We start from the raw sequence: 21698 nt of genomic DNA, 5'->3' as shown, positions 1-21698 counted from the left end.
GGGGACATGACTGCGCACTTTATTACAGATTACATGGGATCTTATACCCTTTGGTCTCATCACTAGGAATGGGTGATGGGCTCATTGGCTCAAATTCACCGCATAACCATATATGGAAAGTCCGGATTTCCGGCTGAGGCACTGATAGTCATATACGTAGTTAAACAGTCGTTATCTTGATACGGCGCCTCTGGGAAAACAGCCAAGCACGCGGCCTTCGTGTCTGGTTCTGTATCATCTCTGAATTTCTGGACACATCTCTCTCAGCCTTGCAAACTTTTGGAATATCTGATGTAAGGCGACATATAAGTTTTTCTCATTTTAACTTTGAATAGAACTTGCATACAGGTATAAAAGCATAAAAAACATATGGCAATATATACATATACCCTCACACTACTAAGGGTTCTTCCTCAGGCTTCATTGACTATAATGGGGTCCTTTTGGTTTCTGCACTTGTCTGACATTTTTACTGCATGCACGACTGTTTCGTATGGCATTTCATGCTGGATCTGCATCGGAGGATATGAACGGAGCCTTCAACGCAGATGTGAATAGAGTCTAAGGCTACCTTCACATGGGTGGGCGCCATATCGGGCTGAGAAACACAGCCTAATATTGTGCTTGGCAACGTGTGTCTGTCACGCTAAGGTGTGAGGTGTTTTTCATTCAAAAACTTCTCATATCGCTTCTCCGAAATTCTGATCCTCCAGCATCGGCAAGTGTTTCCCATTGATTTCTAAGGAAAACATCTCATCGCAAGGCACGCAATGTGATTAAGGCCCAATGTCCACGGGCGGATTTGATTTGCGGAATCCACGTGGAAGATCCGCAGTTCAACCTGCATGGGTGTCCGCACTTCAATTAACAAATGCGGATGTTTTCCAGATTCCGCATGCGGAAAACGTCGCAGCATGCTCTATTTTGGTGCGGCTTCCATTAAAGTCAATGGAGGCAGTCCAATCCGCGGCCCATCCACAACTGACATTGAGGACAGGTTGCAGATTCCGCGGGATGTACTGCGCCTGTGTACCGGCCAACGCTTCCGCACACATCCGCAGTGCAGAAAAAAGAAGACAGGAACAGATATGCAGGGTCGCCGGCTGCGGGAAGAGTCAGATTCCGCTGTGGGTTCCCGCATGCGGAATCCGACCCGCCTGTGAACATGAGGCCTAACTGTCCCATATAAAGCAATTGGCGATGCGTTCCATCACAGCGATGCTACGAGATAAAAACTCGCTGCTCGTCCTCGGAACGCACCGCCCATTGCGTTAAACGGGGGGGGGGGGGGGTTAAACAAGTGTGATGTTTGCCTTAGAAAGCAAAGATTTGGCGATCCTCTGATCTCCGTGTAACGCGTACCGGAGGATCGGAATGTCCGAGAACCAATGTAAGGCGGATAAAAAGCACGTAGACGAACACACTAGGGCGTCTCTGCGCTCACAGCAGAATCAGACCCTGCCCGCGGCCGACATCCGCACGTACGTTTCTTCTGTACTGCAGATGGCGACCGTTGGACATGCACAGTACAGATTTTTTTTTTTTTAAATCGGCTGCTTTGCTCGCACCATCGCAATCCACAACCCTTGCGCAATGTCATTACAGAAGGTCTGCGGATCGGACGGCTTCCATTTACTTCAATGGAAGCCATTCGCGTTGAATCTGGGCTAGAACAGCACATACTACAATTTGCCCTCCGCAATTGATTTCCGCTTCTGGACATGGAAAAGCGATTTTGCGTAGCATGTCTATGGGCAGTATTTGCTGTGGAATCCAGGGGCAGACGCCAACTCCGGGTTCCGCAATGCAAACCCTCCAGTGTGCACTGGGCCTCAGATATATGAGATATACCCTCTTCTATATTATATTCTGTGTAACAGAAGAACTGGACATCTTTGCACAAGCCCTTTAAGGCAGCCTTGGGCAAACAGTATCCTCCACACAGGAGGGATACAAGCCCTCGGCCATCACCACATCTCGCTCTACGGTAGGAGCACGTGACAGTGACCCCGCCCCCCGGATCTCCGGGCCACGTCAGGTACGTGACGCTGCACGAGCGGGCCCGCTGATTGGCTGAGCGCGGTTCTCTGCCAGCGCGTCATGCTCCTTGCTGAAAGCCGGAACCAGCCAGCGGCTGTGAGTGTGACAGTAGCTCGGGGTCGGCAGAGCGCGGCCGCCGGCGGTGACAGGCCGCACACAGCGCGTTCTCCCCGGCGCGGCATGTCTGCACACAGGGCCTAGCGCCCGCAGTCCGGTGGTCAGCTATGGGCTGTGCAGTGGAGACGCCCCGCCAGTGGGGGGTGCTGTGGAGACAGCTGTTGGTGTGCCTGCTGCTCCGAGCCTCCCTGGCAGCCGGGCATGCGGCCATGAGCAAGGAGGAGAAGACACAGCTCAGGTAGGTGTGAGGCTGCACTGTGGTACTGCCCACCTGGGGGTCTGCTGGAGCCCCCTGTAGGGCGAGGAGGGGACTGTCTGCTGACTGCTCTGCCCTCTTGATGACTGTGTATGGCCGCCTGTATCCTGTCAGCTGGCCGTTATTCAGGGTCTTCCCACTAATGGCGTTCATGTGCTGATTGTTGGGGGTCTGACTGTGGGCCCCCTGACACCTCTGCCGGGGCCCTGCATTCTCACTTTTTTTGGCAGCACCCCATTGCAGAGGCATGCGCCGAACCCTCTGCAAAGGGGTGCTGCCAAAAAAAGTGAGAATTCCGTTTTGGGGGCCATTCTAGTCGGTGGGGTCTGCCGGTGCTGCTCGGGTCCGTTCAGAGATGGGAACACTCAGTCGGGGGGATTCCCCATTCCTATTTCCCGAACGCAGCCAGAAAGCAGAATCCCCAACGCAGGCGTGAAGGCAGCTGTGTGTTCACCACGTATGGCGCGGTCCGCAGAGCATTCCGCATACGCCCGTGCCATGAGCCGTAGGCCGCCTCACACAAGTGTCATTTCACCGCGTATTACGGGCGCCATTAATGGAGTCGATGGAAATGGAGTCGATGGAAGCGCCTTGATTTTCATCCGTTGACGCCTGCGACTATTCGTTGTGTAGGATACACCTGCCAGAAAGAACGCAGCGATTGTTCTCAACGGGTGCGTAATTGGCGCTGCACGTACGCAGTGACACTTTACGTCTGCGCGGCATTTATATGTAGCGGCGCTGAGCGACAGAGGGAGAACTCTAAACAAAAAATGACCCCGGTGAGACGGTCCAAAACCGCTGCTGTACACGGCGATGGGCCGGCTCGCCAGCTGCTGCGCTGGCCTTGCGGCTGCGTGCGCTGGCCTTGCGGCTGCGTGCGCTGGCCTTACATGATGGATGTCTGGCAGCAGACCAGGCTGTGGAAGATCTACCGCACGGGGATTACAAGAGATCCTCTTGACGTGGTGTTAAAAGAATCCGCTGCATAAATGGAGCTGTTGGTCGTCGGGCCGCTTTCACACGGGCGACAAAATCGCGTGATTTTGCTGCGTTGTAATGGCACGAGAAAACACATGTATGTGAACCCCCTACTTTCCAATGGGTTCCTTCACATTAGCGCTGTTTGCTCTGATGCAAAATAAAAAAATTGCGGCGTGCTCTGTATTGCCGTGATTTGGGTTTTATGTACCCAAAAACAAGTCCTAGCTGCACTCCAAAAAAAAATGAAATAACGGAATATTTACCCAGAAGTCTCGGTCCGGGTCCCTCTGCAGCCTCAGCGCACGTCCTGCAGGCCTCGACCGCCCACAGAAAATCACTTCCTGGTTGCGGGATTTATAAATCCCGCCTCCAGGAAGTGGTGGCTCTGATTGGCTGAGCAGCATTCGAGAACCAGTCAATGCAGCGCTGGATGTACCAATCACAGCACTGACAATGGTTAATCCAGCTCTGCATTGATTGGCTGAGCAGCACAATCGGAGCCATCAAATTTTGTAGCGGTGATATCGCTGCCCCCATGTGAAAGAGGCCTAAGGCTGGGCTCACAAAGGGCAGACATCTCGTGGAATGTGTGCAGCGAGACCACACGGAAGTTCCACGAGATTTCCGCAGCTGAAGTCCTGAGACATTTGGTGCATGTTTTGAGTGGTTTATTCCGCTGCGGCTATCTCTCCCCATAGAAGAGAGCCTGCAGCATAAACGGCAATGCAATTGACATGGCGCGACATTAAATTCTGCGCGGCATGTCCGTTTCAGTTTGGCGTGTGGATTTTTGCAAATCTTATCCAATTTGCTGCTTAAGATTGCAGGTGAAATTTCCGTGTGAAAAGTCTGCACAGAAATTCTGCCCCATGCGAACCCAACCTAAGTCTACGGCGTGTGGTGCGGATTGTAAGTCTACGGCGTGTGGTGCGGATTGTAAGTCTACGGCGTGTGGTGCGGATTTCACCTCTTCACCTGTTGTGTGTTACTGTAGCCTTATAATCTCGTGTGGGGAATATTCCGCCACATGATTCCTCATACAGTCTCTAACAGGGAATCTGTTTATGATGGATGTGGCTGCAGGTAAGAGCTGCCCGCCATGAGAAACACTGCCCTTCCCTGTTAAGGGTGTTATCCCACAAGAACATTTAACCTCTATTCATAGGCCAGGTGATAAATATTTGATGGGTGACCACAGCGTCCTTCACTGTTGTGGAGGGATTGCTCCAGCGCTTCCTTGACTAGGGGATCTTGAGATGCAAAATTGTCCTGATGTTGGAGGTCCCAGCAGCCAGAGCCCAACCATCAAACACTTCTGGTCATTTGTGGGGTTAACTCTTTAACAAACGCCCTTTAATTCAGTCACACTGTTCACACTGCGCTCGAGCCCTTCATCAGAGGATTTCCCAATGTGCGCCTCTAATGAAAGGGATAAAGTGACATATGTAAAAAATAAAGTTTTGTATAGAATAAGAGTCTAAAAGAAAAGTATATGCCATACCAGCCCCTGGTATATGCCAGAGTCGCACCCTGTTGGCATATGCTGGGTGAATTGAGCCCATCGATACGCTTGGCATATGCTGTAGGAAAGCTGCTGGCATATAAACTGAACACAGTTTATGACCCATAGGGGAACACTTACCTGGTATGATGGATATTCATTTTAACCCCTTGAGGCCCAGACACTTTTTAGGGATTTTACCCATGTGGTGGTTTTACTCCCCTTTTTTTTCTTCAGCTACCAACATTATTTTGCTGCCCTTTTTTTCTTCTGTGACATATAGGGCTATTTCTTAAATATCTCTTTTCAGTTACTTTTTTCCCCTCATCTTATTGGGAGTAAAGAGCTGAATAATTTATATTTTTTAACTTAGTTTGTTTTTAAAATTAGTATATTTATGCTAAAATGAAGTACAGGAATGGTTGCGCACTTTGTTTAGGACGTTTTGATATTTAATTTGTATAGCCTTGGATTATAGGGTGCATATGGCGACGGGCTTGGTTCTCATCGGTGGGTCATTTTCTTTGTGTATTATTATTATTATTATTATCAGTTTTTTTTGTAAACTACATATAAGACCTCTGAGGGTCATTCACATTATATGCTGTTTTTTTTTTGGGCCTTTAAATTTCAAAATTTTCAACTGTAGCCTGGGCATCCATGGGAGAAGAATCCATAGGAGTCCCAATTACAGGAGAAAACACCCCCCTGTAGTGACAGTAGTCACTGGCAGAGCTGATCACAGTCTGCTAGGACCCTGCAGCTCTGCTGTGACAGGGGGCACATGGTGGTCACATGATCGCCGTGCTGAAATAACATTCACCTTCTCTCTTTAGTACATAGCACTCACTGAGCGCTATATAGCCTGGAAAAGAGAAGGCAGAGCTGTTAAAAAAAAAAAAAAAATCCATCCCCTCAGGGTCCTCGGCTCTGTCTGACAGTCAAGGACCTGACCTGCTCCTGCTTCGATGCAGGAGCTTAAAGGGGTTGTCCCGCGGCAGCAAGTGGGTCTATACACTTCTGTATGGCCATATTAATGCACTTTGTAATGTACATTGTGCATTAATTATGAGCCATACAGAAGTTATAAAAAGTTTTTCACTTACCTGCTCCGTTGCTGGCGTCCTCGTCTCCATGGTTGCCGTCTAATTTTCGCCGTCTAATGGCCAAATTAGACGCGCTTGCGCAGTCCGGGTCTTCTTCTCTTCTCAATGGGGCTCCGTGTAGCTCCGCCCCGTCACGTGCCGAAGAGCTGCGATCCACGGAGGAAGAAGATCCCGGCGGCCATCTTCAACCGGTAAGTATAGAAGTCACCGGAGCGCGGGGATTCAGGTAAGCGCTGTGCTGGGTTTTTTTTTAAGTCCCTGCATCGGGGTTGTCTCGCGCCGAACGGGGGGGGGGGGGGTTGAAAAAAAAAAAAACCCGTTTCGGCGCGGGACAACCCCCTTTAAATTCCACCCCATGCCATACTCCCGCTATTGGCCAGCTTGAAGCCCAGGACCAAGCACTGTAAATTTACCGCTCTTAGGTCTTAAAGAGATAGATATAATATAGTTTTGTTTTTTTTTTAATCCATGTAAGGTCGGCGGGATTCCACACTCCTGCCAACCGGCTGTTTTCTCTCGGCGAGATCTTGCAATACCGTTCTAGCCCAGTACATACTATCTATCTAAATGTGCGTTCATCTGTAGCTGATTTGCGGTGGATTTTAGAGCAGATCTGCAGCAGATTTCACTCCTTCAGTTCAAATGTAATTGAAAGGGTAAAATCTTTTACAGATCTGCACCAAATGAGCTACATATGAATGCACCCGGTAGGAAGGTCTTGCCCTCATGCCCATGACAGCACCCCTGCAGAGGACCTCCCACTGCTGGACAGGAAACATGAGAAGGTACAAGTGTGACAAACATCACCTACCTCCATTCAGGTTTCCGGTCCAGCCAGATAGACCTGGAATGCAGTTATGGTTTATAAGGACATGCTTCCAGCTGCAGGAATCCACTTACCTCATCCACTTATCCTGGGGAGTCCCTGAGGTCTTAGGTGTCCTTTGGGAGCCGGCTTGCACTTCTGGTCTCCTGTTACACAGGTAGGAGTTCCTGGCTGGGTTTAGTAACATAGTATAATAGGCTGAAAAAAGACAAATGCCCATCCAGTTCGGCCTGCTTCCAACCCCCATGTTGTTCCAGAGGAAGGCAAAGAAAACTCAATAAGGCAGAAACCAATTTATGCCATTTATTAATTTAGTTGCCTTTCTTTGAACCCCTCAAGCACTGCAACATCTTTCCTGAGCACCGGTGTCCAGAACTGTACACAATATTCCATGTGAGGCCTGACAAGTGCCTTATATAGTGGGAGAATAATGTTCTTGCTTCTCACCCCTATACCTCTTTTAATGCACCCCAAGAATTTATTAGCTTTTGCAGCAGCTGACTGGCATTGGTTGCTCCAGTTTAATCTACAGTCCACTACTACCCCCAGGTCTTTTTCCATATCACTTTTCCCTAGCAGTACCCCATTTAGTGTATATTGGTGACATCCGTTTCTCCTGCCCATGTGCATAACCTTACATTTATCAATGTTGAGCTTCATTTGCCTTTTTTCTGCCCAAGCCCCCAGCTTATCTAGGTCCATTTTTAGCCGTACATTGTCCTCCGTTAGAGCTACAATGGATATAAGGGATATTAAAACTATAAGATCTGCTGAAGCTTCTATGTTCGAAGGTTCCAGTGCTCAACCTTCTTTGAATATTAACCCTTTCCAATCAGTTTATTTTTTTCTCATCCATTCTCCCCAGCTCCAAATAAATTGGAGCTGGGGAGAATGGATGAGAAAAAATAAATTTTCCCTTCACCGTGGGGGGGGAATGCGGAAGTAATACTGCACCGTGGGGGAAATGCGGAAGTAATACTTCCGCATTATCCTTTCTGCTTCCCGGCTCGGCGATCATGTGACAGCTGGGGGTCAGGTAACACCGGCGGTCACATGATCACCAGCCGGAATCTCTCTGCATTACATAGCACTAATTGAGCGCTATGTAATGTGTAAAGGAAAAGGCAGAAAGGGTTAAAAACCCTTTCTGCCTTCTCCTTGGTGGTCCTTGATGAGGATCAGTGCAGGAGTCTATCTGCACCCGATGTGTCTGATGATCGGGTGCAGATGCACTCCTGCACTGCAGTGTCGGGCCTGTCCCGAAATCGGAACTGTGAAGGAAAATGATGATGTCGGGGCAGGCCCGACATTGGATTGGAAAGGGTTAAGGATGTCTAGAGCTTGATTAAAGGGGTTGTCCCGCACCGAAACGTTTTTGTTTTTTTTTTCAACACCCCCTCCCCCCCCCCCCCCCCCCCCCCGGTTCGGCGCGAGACAACCCCGATGCAGGGGTTAAAAAAGAACACCAGACAGCGCTTACCTTAATCCCCGCGCTCCGGTGACTTCTTACTTACCCGGTGAAGATGGCCACCGGCATCTTCTCCCTCCGTGGACCGCAGCTCTTCTCCTGATTGGCTGGAATCGGCACGTGACGGGGCGGAGCTACACGGAGCCCCATTGAGAAGAGCAGAAGACCCGGACTGCGCAAGCGCGTCTAATTTGGCCATTAGACGGCGAAAATTAGACGGCACCATGGAGACGAGGACGCTAGCAACGGAACAGGTAAGTGAATAACTTTTGATAACTTCTGTATGGCTCATAATTAATGCACAATGTACATTACAAAGTGCATTATTATGGCCATACAGAAGTGTATAGACCCACTTGCTGCCGCGGGACAACCCCTTTAAGGCTGAATGGAAGAATGCAGATAGAAAGTGTTTTATCCCTAGAATAAGCAAGAGAAAACATCCCTTCAGTGAAGAGGGTTCTGCCTGTTGGGATGGATCTTCCAAAATTGTCCTGTGGCAAAAATGGTCAGGAAGAATTCTCTACCCATTGAGGATCTGGGTTCCTTCCTGATGTCTTAGACCATAAAGCCGATGGTTACCTTAAGGAAGCCTGGAAGGCCTCTAGGTCAGCCTTCAGGCCTGCCATTTCTGCCACATGTTGCTCTTTCCTTGAAAGTCTTGACTTGCACAACTAGAAGAGCGTCTTGGAGACAAAACTCCTAGGGAGCATATTTTGTCTTCTCTTCCTCCTCTAGGGTCAGCAGTAGATTTTTATTTTTTATTTATTTTTTTAGCTGATGCATCTAAGTGACCAAGCTTTTTTTTTAGTTTTTCCATTTTTGTTCCCACCCCCCTTCTCTTTTAAAAAAAAACGTTACTCCTTTTATTTATCCAACAATGTCGCTGTATGAGGGCTTGATTTTTGCGGTAAGAATTGTATTTTACAATGGTGCGATGTATTGTACCAAATAATGTACAGAAAAACGTAACAAAAAATCTTAAGTGGAGTAAAATGAAAAAAGAGCAAACAAGTTCCACCATCTTTCAGTCCATCTTGTTTCTACGGCGCACAAACTGCAGCAAAAATGACCTGATAACTTTATTCTGTGGGTCAGTACGTTTACTACGATACTAAACGTGTGTATATATATATATTTTTTTTTCTGTACTACTTTTATTTTTTTTCAAAGACATTAACTTTTTGTAAATTATTTTCTGCCGCCATCTTCTGAGCGCAATAACTTTTTCAATTTTTACGTTGACATACTTGTGCGAGGGCTCATTTTTTGCAGGAGATCCTGTAGTTTGCATTGTTACCATTTTAGAATGCATACGGCTTTTTGATCGTTTTTTTTATTGCATTTTTTTTATGGCAAAGGGTTTTTTTTTTTCCTTTTAACTTTTATTACTTTTTTAAAAAATAATTAGTAAAACTTTATTCTTATTCTTACTTTTCTTTTTAGTTCCCTGAGGGGACAACAATTAGCGATGTTTTGATCGTTCTTGCAGTATGATGTAATGCCGTAGCATTACATCATATTGCAATCTGACAGGCAGTTTATCAAGCCACACCATGCGGATGGCTTAATAGGCATTCTGTCATGACAGCCCTGGGGCCTTTCAGAAGAACCCCGGCTGCCATGACACCTGCACGGCTCCCTGTGACCTCATCACAGGCGGCCATATGGGACCGCTGAACATCGTTTGGGGGATTTAAATGCTGCGGTCAGAATTGACAGCCGCATTTAAATGGTTAGCAGCCCTGATGAGCTGCGCGGCTTATCTAGGCTGTTGCCGCCGGGTGTCGGCTGTAACTGATTTCAGGAGGCCTCGGTTTTCAATACATACCAGAAGTTTCTCAGTGAAGCCTCAGAACGACCCTAAGAACAAGGGTCCCAGCAATGATGCCAGAAGGAAGGTGGCATAACTTGGGAGATCCTCTGAGAATTTAGCCTTGCAAAGAATAGGGGATCTGCTGTCAGTCGACTATTAGCCGATGGATCAGGCAGGCTATCTCCTTAGCTTGTGTCTAAGGATCTCTCCCCCTAGTCTTCTCAGCTCATTCCAACCAACACTTTCTGCTTCTTGAACAGTAAGGCTGGGTTCACACAGGGCATATTCCCGTCGGAAATCTCACTGTTTGGCCGCAGCAAAAACCGCAAGATTTCCGCCGGGAGAACCGCCGCGGAAAAAGCCGCGGCGGCTTTGAAGCGGCCTGGCCGCTCGCTTTTCCGTTGCGGCCAGCGCTTCCATAGAGGAGAGCGCGGCCGCGACGAAAGTAAATAATAAACCGACATGCAGCATCTTTTGAAACCGCGGCTGCGGTGGCCACAGCCGCGGTTTCGGCCGGACTTACCGCAGCGGATTAGCCGTCCCGTGTGGATGAGATTTCTGAGAAATCTCGTCCACATGGCTGGCTAATCCCGAAATTAGCGGCCGCGGGCGGATTTGCCGCTGTGAAATTCCGCGCGGCAAATCCGCTTTGTGTGAACCCAGCCTCAGGCCTCCCTCACACGAGTGTTTGCAGAAGCGCAGAGTTTTTCAACGCTGCATTTACTGCAGATTTCGCCCGATTTCAGCAGCGCCAGAATGCGTTATGTCAGTGTTTTCATCACAGCTGAAAATGCAGCCAAGGCTGCTGATAAAAAAAACAAAAAAAATCAATACTCACCTAGCAGTTAAAGTCGCTGTCTCCGACGCTGCTATCGGGACCTTGTGAGGCCGGCAGATTGCTCTGATTGGCTGAGTCAGCTGAGTGACAGCCCGCTGAGCCAATCAGAGTCAGCGCTGATGCATCCAATCACAGCCATTGAATGAATGGTTGTGATTGGATGTATCCACCCCTGGCTCTGATTGGCTCAGCCAACTCGGCAAATTAGAGCAATGTCTCGCTGGAGGCGAGGGATTTAGAATCTCCGTTACCAGCGAAAGTTCCCCTGCTGGCTGACAAGTCCCGAGAGCGCCGCCGGGGACAGTTACATCACCTGCAAGGTGAGTATTGTTTTTTCTTTCCATTAAATTTTTTGACTCAGGCAGTGTAGCTAGGGCGTTTAGCGCTGCCAAAAGCTGGGTACCAAGTTGTGCCGTGTTTTTGGCAGCGCTGAAACCGACGCCCATTCATTTCAGTGGGCGAAGCAGGACCAAAAATAGAATATGAACGCTGTCAAACCGCAGTGTTGACGCTGTGTTTTCAGCCCTGTGTGAGCAGCGCCATTGAAATGAATGGGAGCCTTGTACAACGTATAGCGCTGGGCTGAAAACACAGAGCTAAACGCTGTACAAAAATGCTTGTGTGAGGGAGGCCCATGGGGAGGCCTCTATGGATCAGATCTGCGACGACGGGGAGCTCTACACATACCTTCTTATAGACTTCACTTACTGTATCTGACCTATCCTTTGGCCAAAAAGTCTTGCAAGCCGTTATCCCTCCCCTAACTTTTGGTTTCTTTGGTAACTCTCCAGGAGCGCCATCATGGGTGACGGGGCAAAAGTGTGATTACACTGAACGAAAATCGGCTGTTCTCGCACCAATGACGGCAGCTCGTTTTTTTCCCCCTGCCTTTTAAGTTGCATATCACTTTAACAAAAAAAAAGTGTACGTATACATAGTAAAAATGTACAAAATGACAAAAAAAATTATATGTATTAAATATATGCATTAAAATGATTCTAGAGAGCAGATAGCATAAGTGGAAATCCGTTGTAGGCTGCTCACACAGGCGCCTGTAAAACGCCATGTTTTGAAACTTATCTTCTCAGGTTACCTCTCCAGGGGGGCTGTCATGGGTTCGAGGGGGAAAAAATAAGTGTAATTACACTTTTTTGTTAAAAATCTTGACCTCGCCCGTCTCAAGTAACTTTATGTTGTTCTAAAACTAAATGTGAACTTCCAAGACTGTAAAGCACTAAATCCAGTTCATACAATGCCCCCAGTAATGCCTGCTCTTGTCTTCCAGGGTACAAGTGCTGGAAATGTTCGACCACGCTTTTGGCAATTATATGGTGAGTATCGTTCTAATCTGTGCTATAAAGCACACTAACTAATGGTTAAATAGTATCTTGGGTTTCCACACTCCAGTTACCGCATGTATTAGAATGCTCGCCCACTTGCGGCATTCGATGGCCACACCGTCTTGGCGGTAATGCTGGCAGGATCCTGTGGGCATTGGCTGCCATAAGTGGGCAGGGATTTGAATGCTTACGGTCACCACAATGTGGAAACTCAGTCTTAAAGGGATTCTTTCACCAGGTACATCCTGCCCGAACCACAAGAGGTAGTCTGAACCCAGGGCAGGGATGCCTATTGCCCCGTGGGTGGTTTACTATGGAATGTTAGTGTTTCAGAATGAATACACTTTGAAGCTCCCCAGTCTGCTGCCTGCAAAGTGACGGCTCCTCTCCCTGACACAGCATCTCAGAGTAAAGTGCCCCTGGGGGCAACAGGCGTCCCTGTCTAGGGTTCGTGCTATCCGTGGTTTGGGCAGGATGTACTTGATGACACAGAATCGCTTTAAACTGCATGGTACATGTCTGCCCGCCCCCCCCCCCCCTTTTTTTTTTATTCTAAGTAATTCTAAAATCCTCTGCTCATAGGAGTTGAATCCAACAGTTAGATAAATATATATATTTTTCACCGTCCAAAGCGATAGTGTTCCTTAACGTCACAGGTGGTAGTTAACGCAACAGGACATAAACCTACGTCCTGTGGATGGCTCAGAAATGAGCCTGTGCCACCCTGAAGCGGGAGTCTGCTGCGACTGATAGTGCCCATGTGTTGCCATCGTAACAGGACTCCAGACACCGGTGTCCAAGCTTGCCATGGCCTATGATCACTATTGTACTGCAATACATTACCTTAGCAATAAGAGCTTTTCTGGTTCAAGTCCTCTACTGGGACATAATCTTTGTTTTACATGCATTTTTATTTTTACGTAAAAAAAAACTAATGTAAAAAAATTAACACCCCCTCCCCCCCCCCCCCCCACACATATTTGGTGGTATCATATTTGTAACCACCTGTACAAAAAGTAGAACACCATATTTATCCTGCACTGCAAAAACTGTGGGGGGAAAAAAAAACTGCTTATTTTTTTTTATTTTGCCTCCCCAAAATTGTAATAAAATTAATCAAAAAAGCCTTATGTACCCCAAAATGAAGCCAATAAAAAGCACAACTTGTCAAAGCAAAAAACAAGCCTTCACAGAGCTCCGTCCATAAAAGCCTTTATTTTTTTTTAAAGGTTATGAATAGAGATGAGCGAGCGTACTCGCCAAGGGCAAATACTCGCACGAGTAGTGCCTTTTGCGAGTACCTTGCCCGCTCGTCCCAAAAGAGTCAAGTGACGGCGGGGGTGAGCTCCCCGCCCCCCACCGGCACCCGAATCTTTTGAGACGAGCGGGCAGGTACTCGCAGAAGGCACTACTCGCTCTAGTATTTGCCCTTGGCGAGTACGCTCGCTCATCTCTGGTTATGAAACCTTGAATGCAATGATGTAAAAAAAATAGTCGGCCTACTAAGGTCTTTATTGTGCAATAGAGGAAAAACCTATAAAAAAAATACAATACCAAAATTATTTAATTGTACTAATTCGCAAAATAATATGTTTTCATGTTATTTATGCAGGATGATTAATCCTGTGAAAAAAAAGCAGAATTGATGGGGTTTTCGTCTTCCTGCATGTTTACACGTGTTTTGCTGCGGCTTTTGGTGTAGATCTGCAGCAGATTGGCAACATGTAAACATACCCTTATGGGGGGGGATTCTGGGGCTTTTTCTTTGCTAATTGCCAGATCCCCGCCGCTGCTTCCTGTGGCTGAGGCCAGTGCAGAAAGCAGAAAGCGCTCACCATAGTGCAGTGGGGCCCAGTTGGTATTGCAGGAGCAACACCAGCGGAATTTCCATTGGTGGGCATCAATATTAAAAAAGACCAGGTATAACCATTTGATGCCTTACAATTTTAAGAGTTTTAACCCTTTGCAATCCAATTTTGGATTCAGGGTTTCCTCGGGGGCTTTCTCTTTCTGCCAGTATACAATGGCGCCATCTGCAGGATAGAGCCAGTACTGCGGTAGGTGACATGCTGGAGAGGCCCCCCAACAACAGAGTGGCCAGTAATCTACATTAAGAATACCCTGCCGGACGTCTTCTGACATCGGAGCTGTACAGCCTTCAATAAGAATGTCTTTAGATGTCAGACAGTGGATTGGAAAGGGTTAATTAAAACCTGGTAGGGTATACATTAGTTGTTACCTGTGGGATCGGATCATGGGGAATCAAGATCTTAATGCTTGGATGTTCCGCAGTGTTATAAACCTCGGGCGTTACATGCATGCAGTCAGCCGGTGCGGAGGCCGATCTCGCTCGTCACGGCTATGGACTATCTGTCCTCACAATACACGTAAGGGCAAAGTTTGTGTTTGCTGCAGTTGCCTGTCATGCGGCATCCACATGCTTGCTTTATGTATAGGGCAGCACTGAGGCGGAAGGCAAATATCACTAATGTAGCAAAGAAATCCTGGTGTTAGTCATGCTTCATGTAGCGTTTACTTCATGTTTATTTTTGGGGTGTAGAGAATGCCTGCCTACGTGTTTTTCACATGTATTTTCCACCGCCATAGAGATTTCCGTGCACCCGTACCGCGGTCTCATTTGTTGATCTCATGTTCTGTTCCGTTGGCCCTTTGCTCTTGTACAGATGCACCTGCTCTCCTCCTCAGCCGGGGTCCCCTGAGGAATATGGAGGGCGCACACACTCGTATGATAGTCAGCAGCCAAGTTGTTCACCTGTCAGTCGCTGTGGCACAAAGTGACTAAACAGAAGCTTGGCATTAGACTTCTGCCCTCATATTCATTTAGTTGTGCCCAGAAGAATCTGTGATGGGGAATACTTGTCTAAAACTATTGGAGAGGCGATCTCTTTATTGGCAAACTTTATTAGGCGAGTTCAACAAATGAAAAAGTTACATCAAAACTTTGAAATATAAAAAAAAAAAAAAAAGTTTTTTATTGTAACAATAAAAAAATGACGCATCACATCACCGCTGCGGGTGCGGCGCAGATCACACAGCTTCCATTGATTTCAGCGGAAGCTGTCTGTGCGGGAATCTGCAGAAAATGGAGCATGCTGCATTGTTTTCCCGCGTGCAGGGAAAAAATGACATCTGCAGGTATTTAGTTACCTGCGGATGCACAGTGATTGCCTATGGGCATATTGAACTGCGGATCATCTGCCCGTGGACATGAGGCCTAAGAGGGTAAGCATAGAACTGCTGAGCATACCAGTAGGAGTTCTAGTTGACGACAGCAAGAACTCTAATCCTCCAGCATGTTGCATCCCTCACTGGTTCCTGTTGTGAACGGGCTCACTAGTGTGCTGGCATGGCAGGCCCAGCGAGGTGCCCATAGGAAGTGATTTACAGCCTCCTCTAGCCTTAACTTTGATCTGCAAGACTCGCTTTCTCTGAGTTCCTTATCTCTCGACTTTTTTTTTTTTTTCCTCCTTTCAATTTTCGGATGACGCGATTAATAACATGACTTTTAGGGACGGCTGCATATTTATCTAAATTATTAATCAGACCGTATTTTATTGTAACTAAAAATGCTTTAACCTTTTCCTCTTGGCCTCCCAGCAACATGCATATCCAGCTGATGAACTGATGCCTTTGACCTGTCGTGGGAGAATACGTGGCCAGGAACCAAGTAGAGGAGATGTGGATGATGCTTTGGGAAAGTAAGTTCTTGAGTCTATCAGATATCTTGTGTTTTTATATTTTTTTTATCTTTAAATCTGTAAAAGAAGCCGAAGACTTCAGGAGTGTTCCAGAACTATATTGATAAGTTAGGTGTCAATATCATATTGGTGGAGGTCCAACACCTGGCACCCCTGCTGATCAGCTGATCCACTTTGCACTGAAACTAACAGAGCTCCATACAACGTGCAGTGGCGCAGAATGGTATTGCAAGCCCAATCCTGTTCAAGCAGGACTAGTCAGACAATAATTGCTCTATGTAAAATGCCCTTAAAGGAGATGTCCCGCGCCGAAACGGGTTTTTTTTTTTTTTAAACCCCCCCCCCCCCCGTTCAGCGCGAGACAACCCCGATGCAGGGGTTAAAAAACCCACCCGCACAGCGCTTACCTGTATCCCGGCGGTCCGGCGTCTTCATACTCACCTGCTGAAGATGGCCGCCGGGATCCTCTGTCTTCGTGGACCGCAGCTCTTCTGTGCGGTCCACTGCCGATTCCAGCCTCCTGATTGGCTGGAATCGGCACGTGACGGGGCGGAGCTACACGGAGCCGCTCTCTGGCACGAGCGGCTCCATAGAAGACTGCTGAAGACCCGGACTGCGCAAGCGCGGCTAATTTGGCCATCGGAGGCCAAAAATTAGTCGGCACCATGGAGACGAGGACGCCAGCAACGGAGCAGGTAAGTATAAAACTTTTTATAACTTCTGTATGGCTCATAATTAATGCACAATGTATATTACAAAGTGCATTATTATGGCCATACAGAAGTGTATAGACCCACTTGCTGCCTCGGGACAACCCCTTTAAGGGTGGCTTTACATGAGCCAAAAAATTGCTCAAACAATTTTTTTCAGTAATAGTTGTCCCATTTAAGCCCAGGCCCTGCCCATTAGTCGGTGGTCGCTTCATGCAGCTCACAGAAATGAAGCGACTAATAAGCGACAACTTGATCAGTTTAAACACGGTGAATGGAGGTGGGTCGCTGGAAGAGATCTCAGCATGCTCCACCTCCAGTCACCAAAACTACCAGTCCCGTGTCTAAACAGAGTGATGATTGTCCCATGTGAAAGCACCCTCAGGCCCCCTTCACACGGGCGTATGTGTTTTTGCTCACACCTTAGTGCAAAGTATTTGCACTACATACGCGGTTTTCTTTGACATGTGTTGGCATTTATACTGTTCTTTTTGCACACACAGGGCATGTTCATTTACATGCGGCTGATGAACACTCTGATTTAAATGGCTATTTAGCCTAATGAGTTCCAGATGTGTTGTCTTTTTTTCATTGACTTGTATAGCATATTTCTCATACCTTTGCGCATTGTGCGTGCGTTTCTGCACTCCCCATAGACTTCTATGGTGACCTTTGGTGTGCAAATACTCATAAAGATAGAACAAGTCCAATTTTTTTTTTCTTTGCGCGCGGGGAGACGTGGATGAATGCATTGAAATCAATGGGTTCGATTCTATGCACATTGCACGCGTAAATACGGGCGATGAAATGGCAGTTTTAAGCCGACCTAAAATGTAGAGTACACCGAGGTCATCTGTTCAGCAGGTTTCCTTTAGATTTCAGTATTGTCTGCCTTTTCTACATGATGGGATCCCTTTAGGTTGAGCACTTTAGAACCTTTTTTTCTCTATTATCCAGTATTTATATTTTCGCTTTAAATGTGATTGCTGTGGGCTAGGGTGAAAGCTCTGTATGTGGCAGTACTACCAGGATGGGGATCTAGATGTGTATATTATACATTAGATGTGTAGATAGTTAGGGTCGGTTGCAGGGGCGATGACCCGGCGTACTGCCGTGGCAAAATAGAACATGCTGCGTTTCTTTTTGCATTCGCTTATTAAGCCGTTCCAACACGCTTATGTAATTGAAACATTGTAAGGCGATGTAATTGATTGCCTATTGCGTATCACACGGGTATACAGCGCCCCCATGTAATTCTCGGTAATCATACGACCTTAGGCTGGATTCACACGAACGTATATCGGCTCGGTTTTCACGCCGAGTCGATATATGTCGTCCTCATTGAAGGGAGGAGGGGGGGGGATGGAAGAGCCAGGAGCAGGAACTGAGCTCCCGCCCCCTCTCTGCCTCCTCTCCGCCCCTCTGCACTATTTGCACCGGTGAGAGGCGAAACAAGGCGGGGATAATTCTCAGAACGTAGCCCCGCCCCCGCCCCGCCTCCTTTCATTGCAAAAAGTGCAGAGGGGAAGAGAGGGGGCGGGAGCTCAGTTCCTGCTCTTGGCTCTTCCGCTCCCCCCCCCCCCCCTTCCCCCATGCTGCAGATAAGTACGACGTATATCGGCTCGGTTTTCACGTTCGTGTGAATCCAGCCCACCTTAGAGGAGAGTTTTGGTTGATCTGTGTAGAATATGCTGCAGGGGGCAGTACTCAAGATATGTAAATCTAAGTTATAGAACAGCCAGTAGTTTTTTTTTTCATACCAATATTTTACTTGCATTCTCGAGAAAGTTTACAAAGATAGAAAAAATAAGGAAACTTCAATAATGTGTTATAATATCATGCTCCATCCCAGCATAATACACATTGATGTAATAAAGTGTTTTTTTTTTATATTGGTTATTGTGCCAAGACATATCATGTAACACAAGAGAACAATGGGAACAAACGATTCCCCCGCTCCCTCTGACATGAGTCTGAACCGGACCCGTCTTATACAAATAAGGCCATCTGCACACAGGCGGATTTTTGCTGTGAAATCCGGAGCTGTCGTCCGCCTTCAGGTTCCGCAGCAAATACCTTCCATAGCATACTACGGAAAAGTGATTCTTCCTGCACACAAGGGGAAACAAATTGCGGTTTCTGCTTTGTGGAGGAAAAATTACAGCGTGCTCCGTTTTCCTGCAGTGTCTGCACAAAAGGCTTCCATTGAAGTCAGTGGAAGCCGTCTGAACCGCGGGCCCTACACAATCGACATTGTGGACAGGCTGCGGATTCTGCGCGGAAAAAAAAACTTCTGCAGTACAGAAAAGAACAATGACAGTTACACAGGGTCACCGGCCATGGCCAGACCCGTAATCCACTGCGAGATTTGGTTCTGCTGTGTGCAGGCAGCCTATAATTCTGAACAGCGCCTAGAACGCTTAGAGCTCCTATATTAAGGCCTCATGTCCACGGGCAAAATAAGAATTAAAATCCGCAGCAGATTTTAACTCTTCTCCTGCCCGCGGATCCGCGCCCCATAGGGATGCATTGACCACCCGCGGGGTAGATAAATACCCGCGGATGGTCAATAAAAGTGAATTAAAAAAAAATGGAGCATGAAAAAATCTGGACCATGCTCCATTTTCGTGCGGGTCTCCCGCGGGCTTCTATTGAAGCCTATGGAAGCCGTCCGGATCCGCGGGAGACAAAAATCAGATTTTACTCACCCGCTCCGTTTCTTCTCTTCGCCGCGGCGCCTTCTTCTCTCAGTCGCGGCCGGATCATTTTGCTTCGGGCCGGCGCATGCGCGGGGCACGTCACCGACGTCCTCCTGCACATCCGCCGGGCCGAAGAAAGAAGATCCGGCTGCGACGCAGAGAAGATGACGCGGCAGCGAAGGAAGAATCCGGAGCGTGCGGGAGGTGAGTTAATTCTGATTTATTCTTATTTTCAGCCCTCATGTCCGCGGGGCAGGAGGGACCCGCTGCAGATTCTCCATGGAGAATCCGTAGCGGGCCTGATTTTCCCCGTGGACATGAGGCCTTAGTCTTGTGGTGCTGTTGTGTTTCAGCCAACAGCACCGCTAGGGAGAGTCAAGCAATGCTAAGCAATGTTCATGTCAAGTGTTTACCAGTTTGATGGTTGTCATGTCCCCAAAATGTGAAAGACCAAGCCGTGGACAGTGAACAGTTCAAGCTGAATCCTCGGCTCCACAGTTCTTATAACCTTTACAACCATTTATACAAACCTTTTATGTTCACGTAACGAGCATCACGTCAATCTAGTACGCATAAAAAGGCTATGGACACCTTTTACTTCGGATTGTATTAAAATTCTTAATGGCTTACTTTCTGCACTTGCAGCGCTCTGCGATACACTACAAGCTGCTGAACTCCTTTTCTTGCTACATCTGTCAGTCACACTAAAGGCCTATTTACACACGATTATCGCTCAAAAGCCGTCTTTTCAGCGATAACCATTGTGTGTAACTGCACTGACATCATGCAGCTTTCGTTATGCCGTCGCTGATCGTTGTCTTTCAGCATGCTGAAAGACAACTATGAGCCTTATCAGGGATTCACAGTGGCATACAGCTGATACTATTGTTTCAGCTGTATCCCACTCCCTGAACACAGGTGGGGTATGAAGAACACAGCGGTCTAGCTCTGTTCTCTATACCCCGCTCGGCTGTAGAACAGCCGGGTGCTCAGAGCAGGAAACAGCTGGATGCCGAAGACAAGCGGGGACACCCTTGTCTTCTGCATTCTCCGCTTGGAGCACTTGGCTGTATAACAACCAGGCGCTCTGAGCGGGGAACAGCTGATTGCAGAAGACAAGCGGCCCTGCTTGTCTTCTACATTTTCCGCTCGGAGCGCAAGGTGATCGCTCAATGTTTCAGCAAACATCTTGCGCTGTAAATGACACGATGATTATCGCTCAAAATTAGCTCTAAATACATCTTTTGAGCAATAATCGTTGTGTCTAAATGGCCTTAACAGATCCTGAACCTACTGAAGGGGAGAGAGGCTGAACCTGCAGCTCCTGTCTGACACCTTATACTAAGGATGATGAAAGCGGACAGTTTCAACCAAAACGATCAGTCGTCGGGTGAATTATAACAAAGAACGATCGTTGCATCTGATGACAGAGTCATGGTCTTCCAAGATGTCTGCCAAGAGGTCTTCCAAGACGTTGCATCTGATGACGCAGTCATGGTCTTCTAAGATGTCTGCCAAGAGGTCTTCCAAGACGTTGCATCTGATGACGCGGTCATGGTCTTCCAAGATGTCTGCCAAGAGGTCTTCTAAGACGTTGCATCTGATGACGCGGTCATGGTCTTCCAAGATGTCTGCCTAGAGGTCTTCTAAGACGTTGCATCTGATGACGCGGTCAGGGTCTTCCAACATGTCTGCCGTGGTTGAAATTCGCTATTTGGATGACAGATCTTTCTTGGAAATTATGTTTCTAAAAAAGATGTCTCCTCCGTCATCCGGTGTCATTGACGTAGAGACGCAGATGTACATATTTTAGTTCATACAGCTGTTCATACGACATTAACCCATCAGACTCCTCCGATCTTCCATGTGTGACCACCTTTACCTTACGTAGACGGCACATTATATGGGCTCTTGTTTTGAGGTTTTATGTTATATAATATACAATGTAGTAACGAAGTAAAACCAATATTCATGTCCAACTTGAAAAGTGACCACATTGTGAGTGATTAATATATCTTTTTTAAATCTTTTGTAGGTTTTCTTTAACATTAATTGACACGTTGGATACCTTGGTGGTAAGTATCTTTATCTCCTTTGTCAGTGCTAAGCTAGGCTCTGTTTTATCTCCATTCCTCTGCTTCATTATGAAATGGGAGAGCACAGGGACGTAACTATAGGGCATGCAGCTGCACCCGGGCCCAGGAGCCTTAGGGGGCCCATAAGGCCATCTTCTCTATGTAGGGAACCTAGCAGTATGAATAAAGCATTATGGTTGGGG

General features: G+C 47.4%; 1 protein-coding gene across 1 annotated transcript in view; it reads left to right on the top strand.

The window, feature by feature from the left end:
- Positions 1 to 2124: 2124 nt before the first annotated feature.
- The window catches only part of EDEM3 (ER degradation enhancing alpha-mannosidase like protein 3), a 67357-nt gene continuing 47783 nt past the window's right edge, over positions 2125 to 21698 (top strand). The window contains exons 1-4 of the mRNA XM_066597091.1: positions 2125 to 2395; positions 12238 to 12283; positions 15911 to 16011; positions 21456 to 21495. Of these exons, the coding sequence (XP_066453188.1) occupies positions 2265 to 2395; positions 12238 to 12283; positions 15911 to 16011; positions 21456 to 21495 (318 nt within the window). The 5' untranslated portion in view covers positions 2125 to 2264. The remainder of the gene's footprint in view (positions 2396 to 12237; positions 12284 to 15910; positions 16012 to 21455; positions 21496 to 21698) is intronic.

Source organism: Eleutherodactylus coqui, chromosome 3 (genome assembly GCF_035609145.1).
Source record: "Eleutherodactylus coqui strain aEleCoq1 chromosome 3, aEleCoq1.hap1, whole genome shotgun sequence".
In the NCBI taxonomy this organism is placed as follows: Eukaryota; Metazoa; Chordata; class Amphibia; order Anura; family Eleutherodactylidae; genus Eleutherodactylus; species Eleutherodactylus coqui.
The sequence above is the reverse complement of the archived record's forward strand: the minus strand, read 5'-3'. Positions and strand labels throughout refer to the sequence as shown.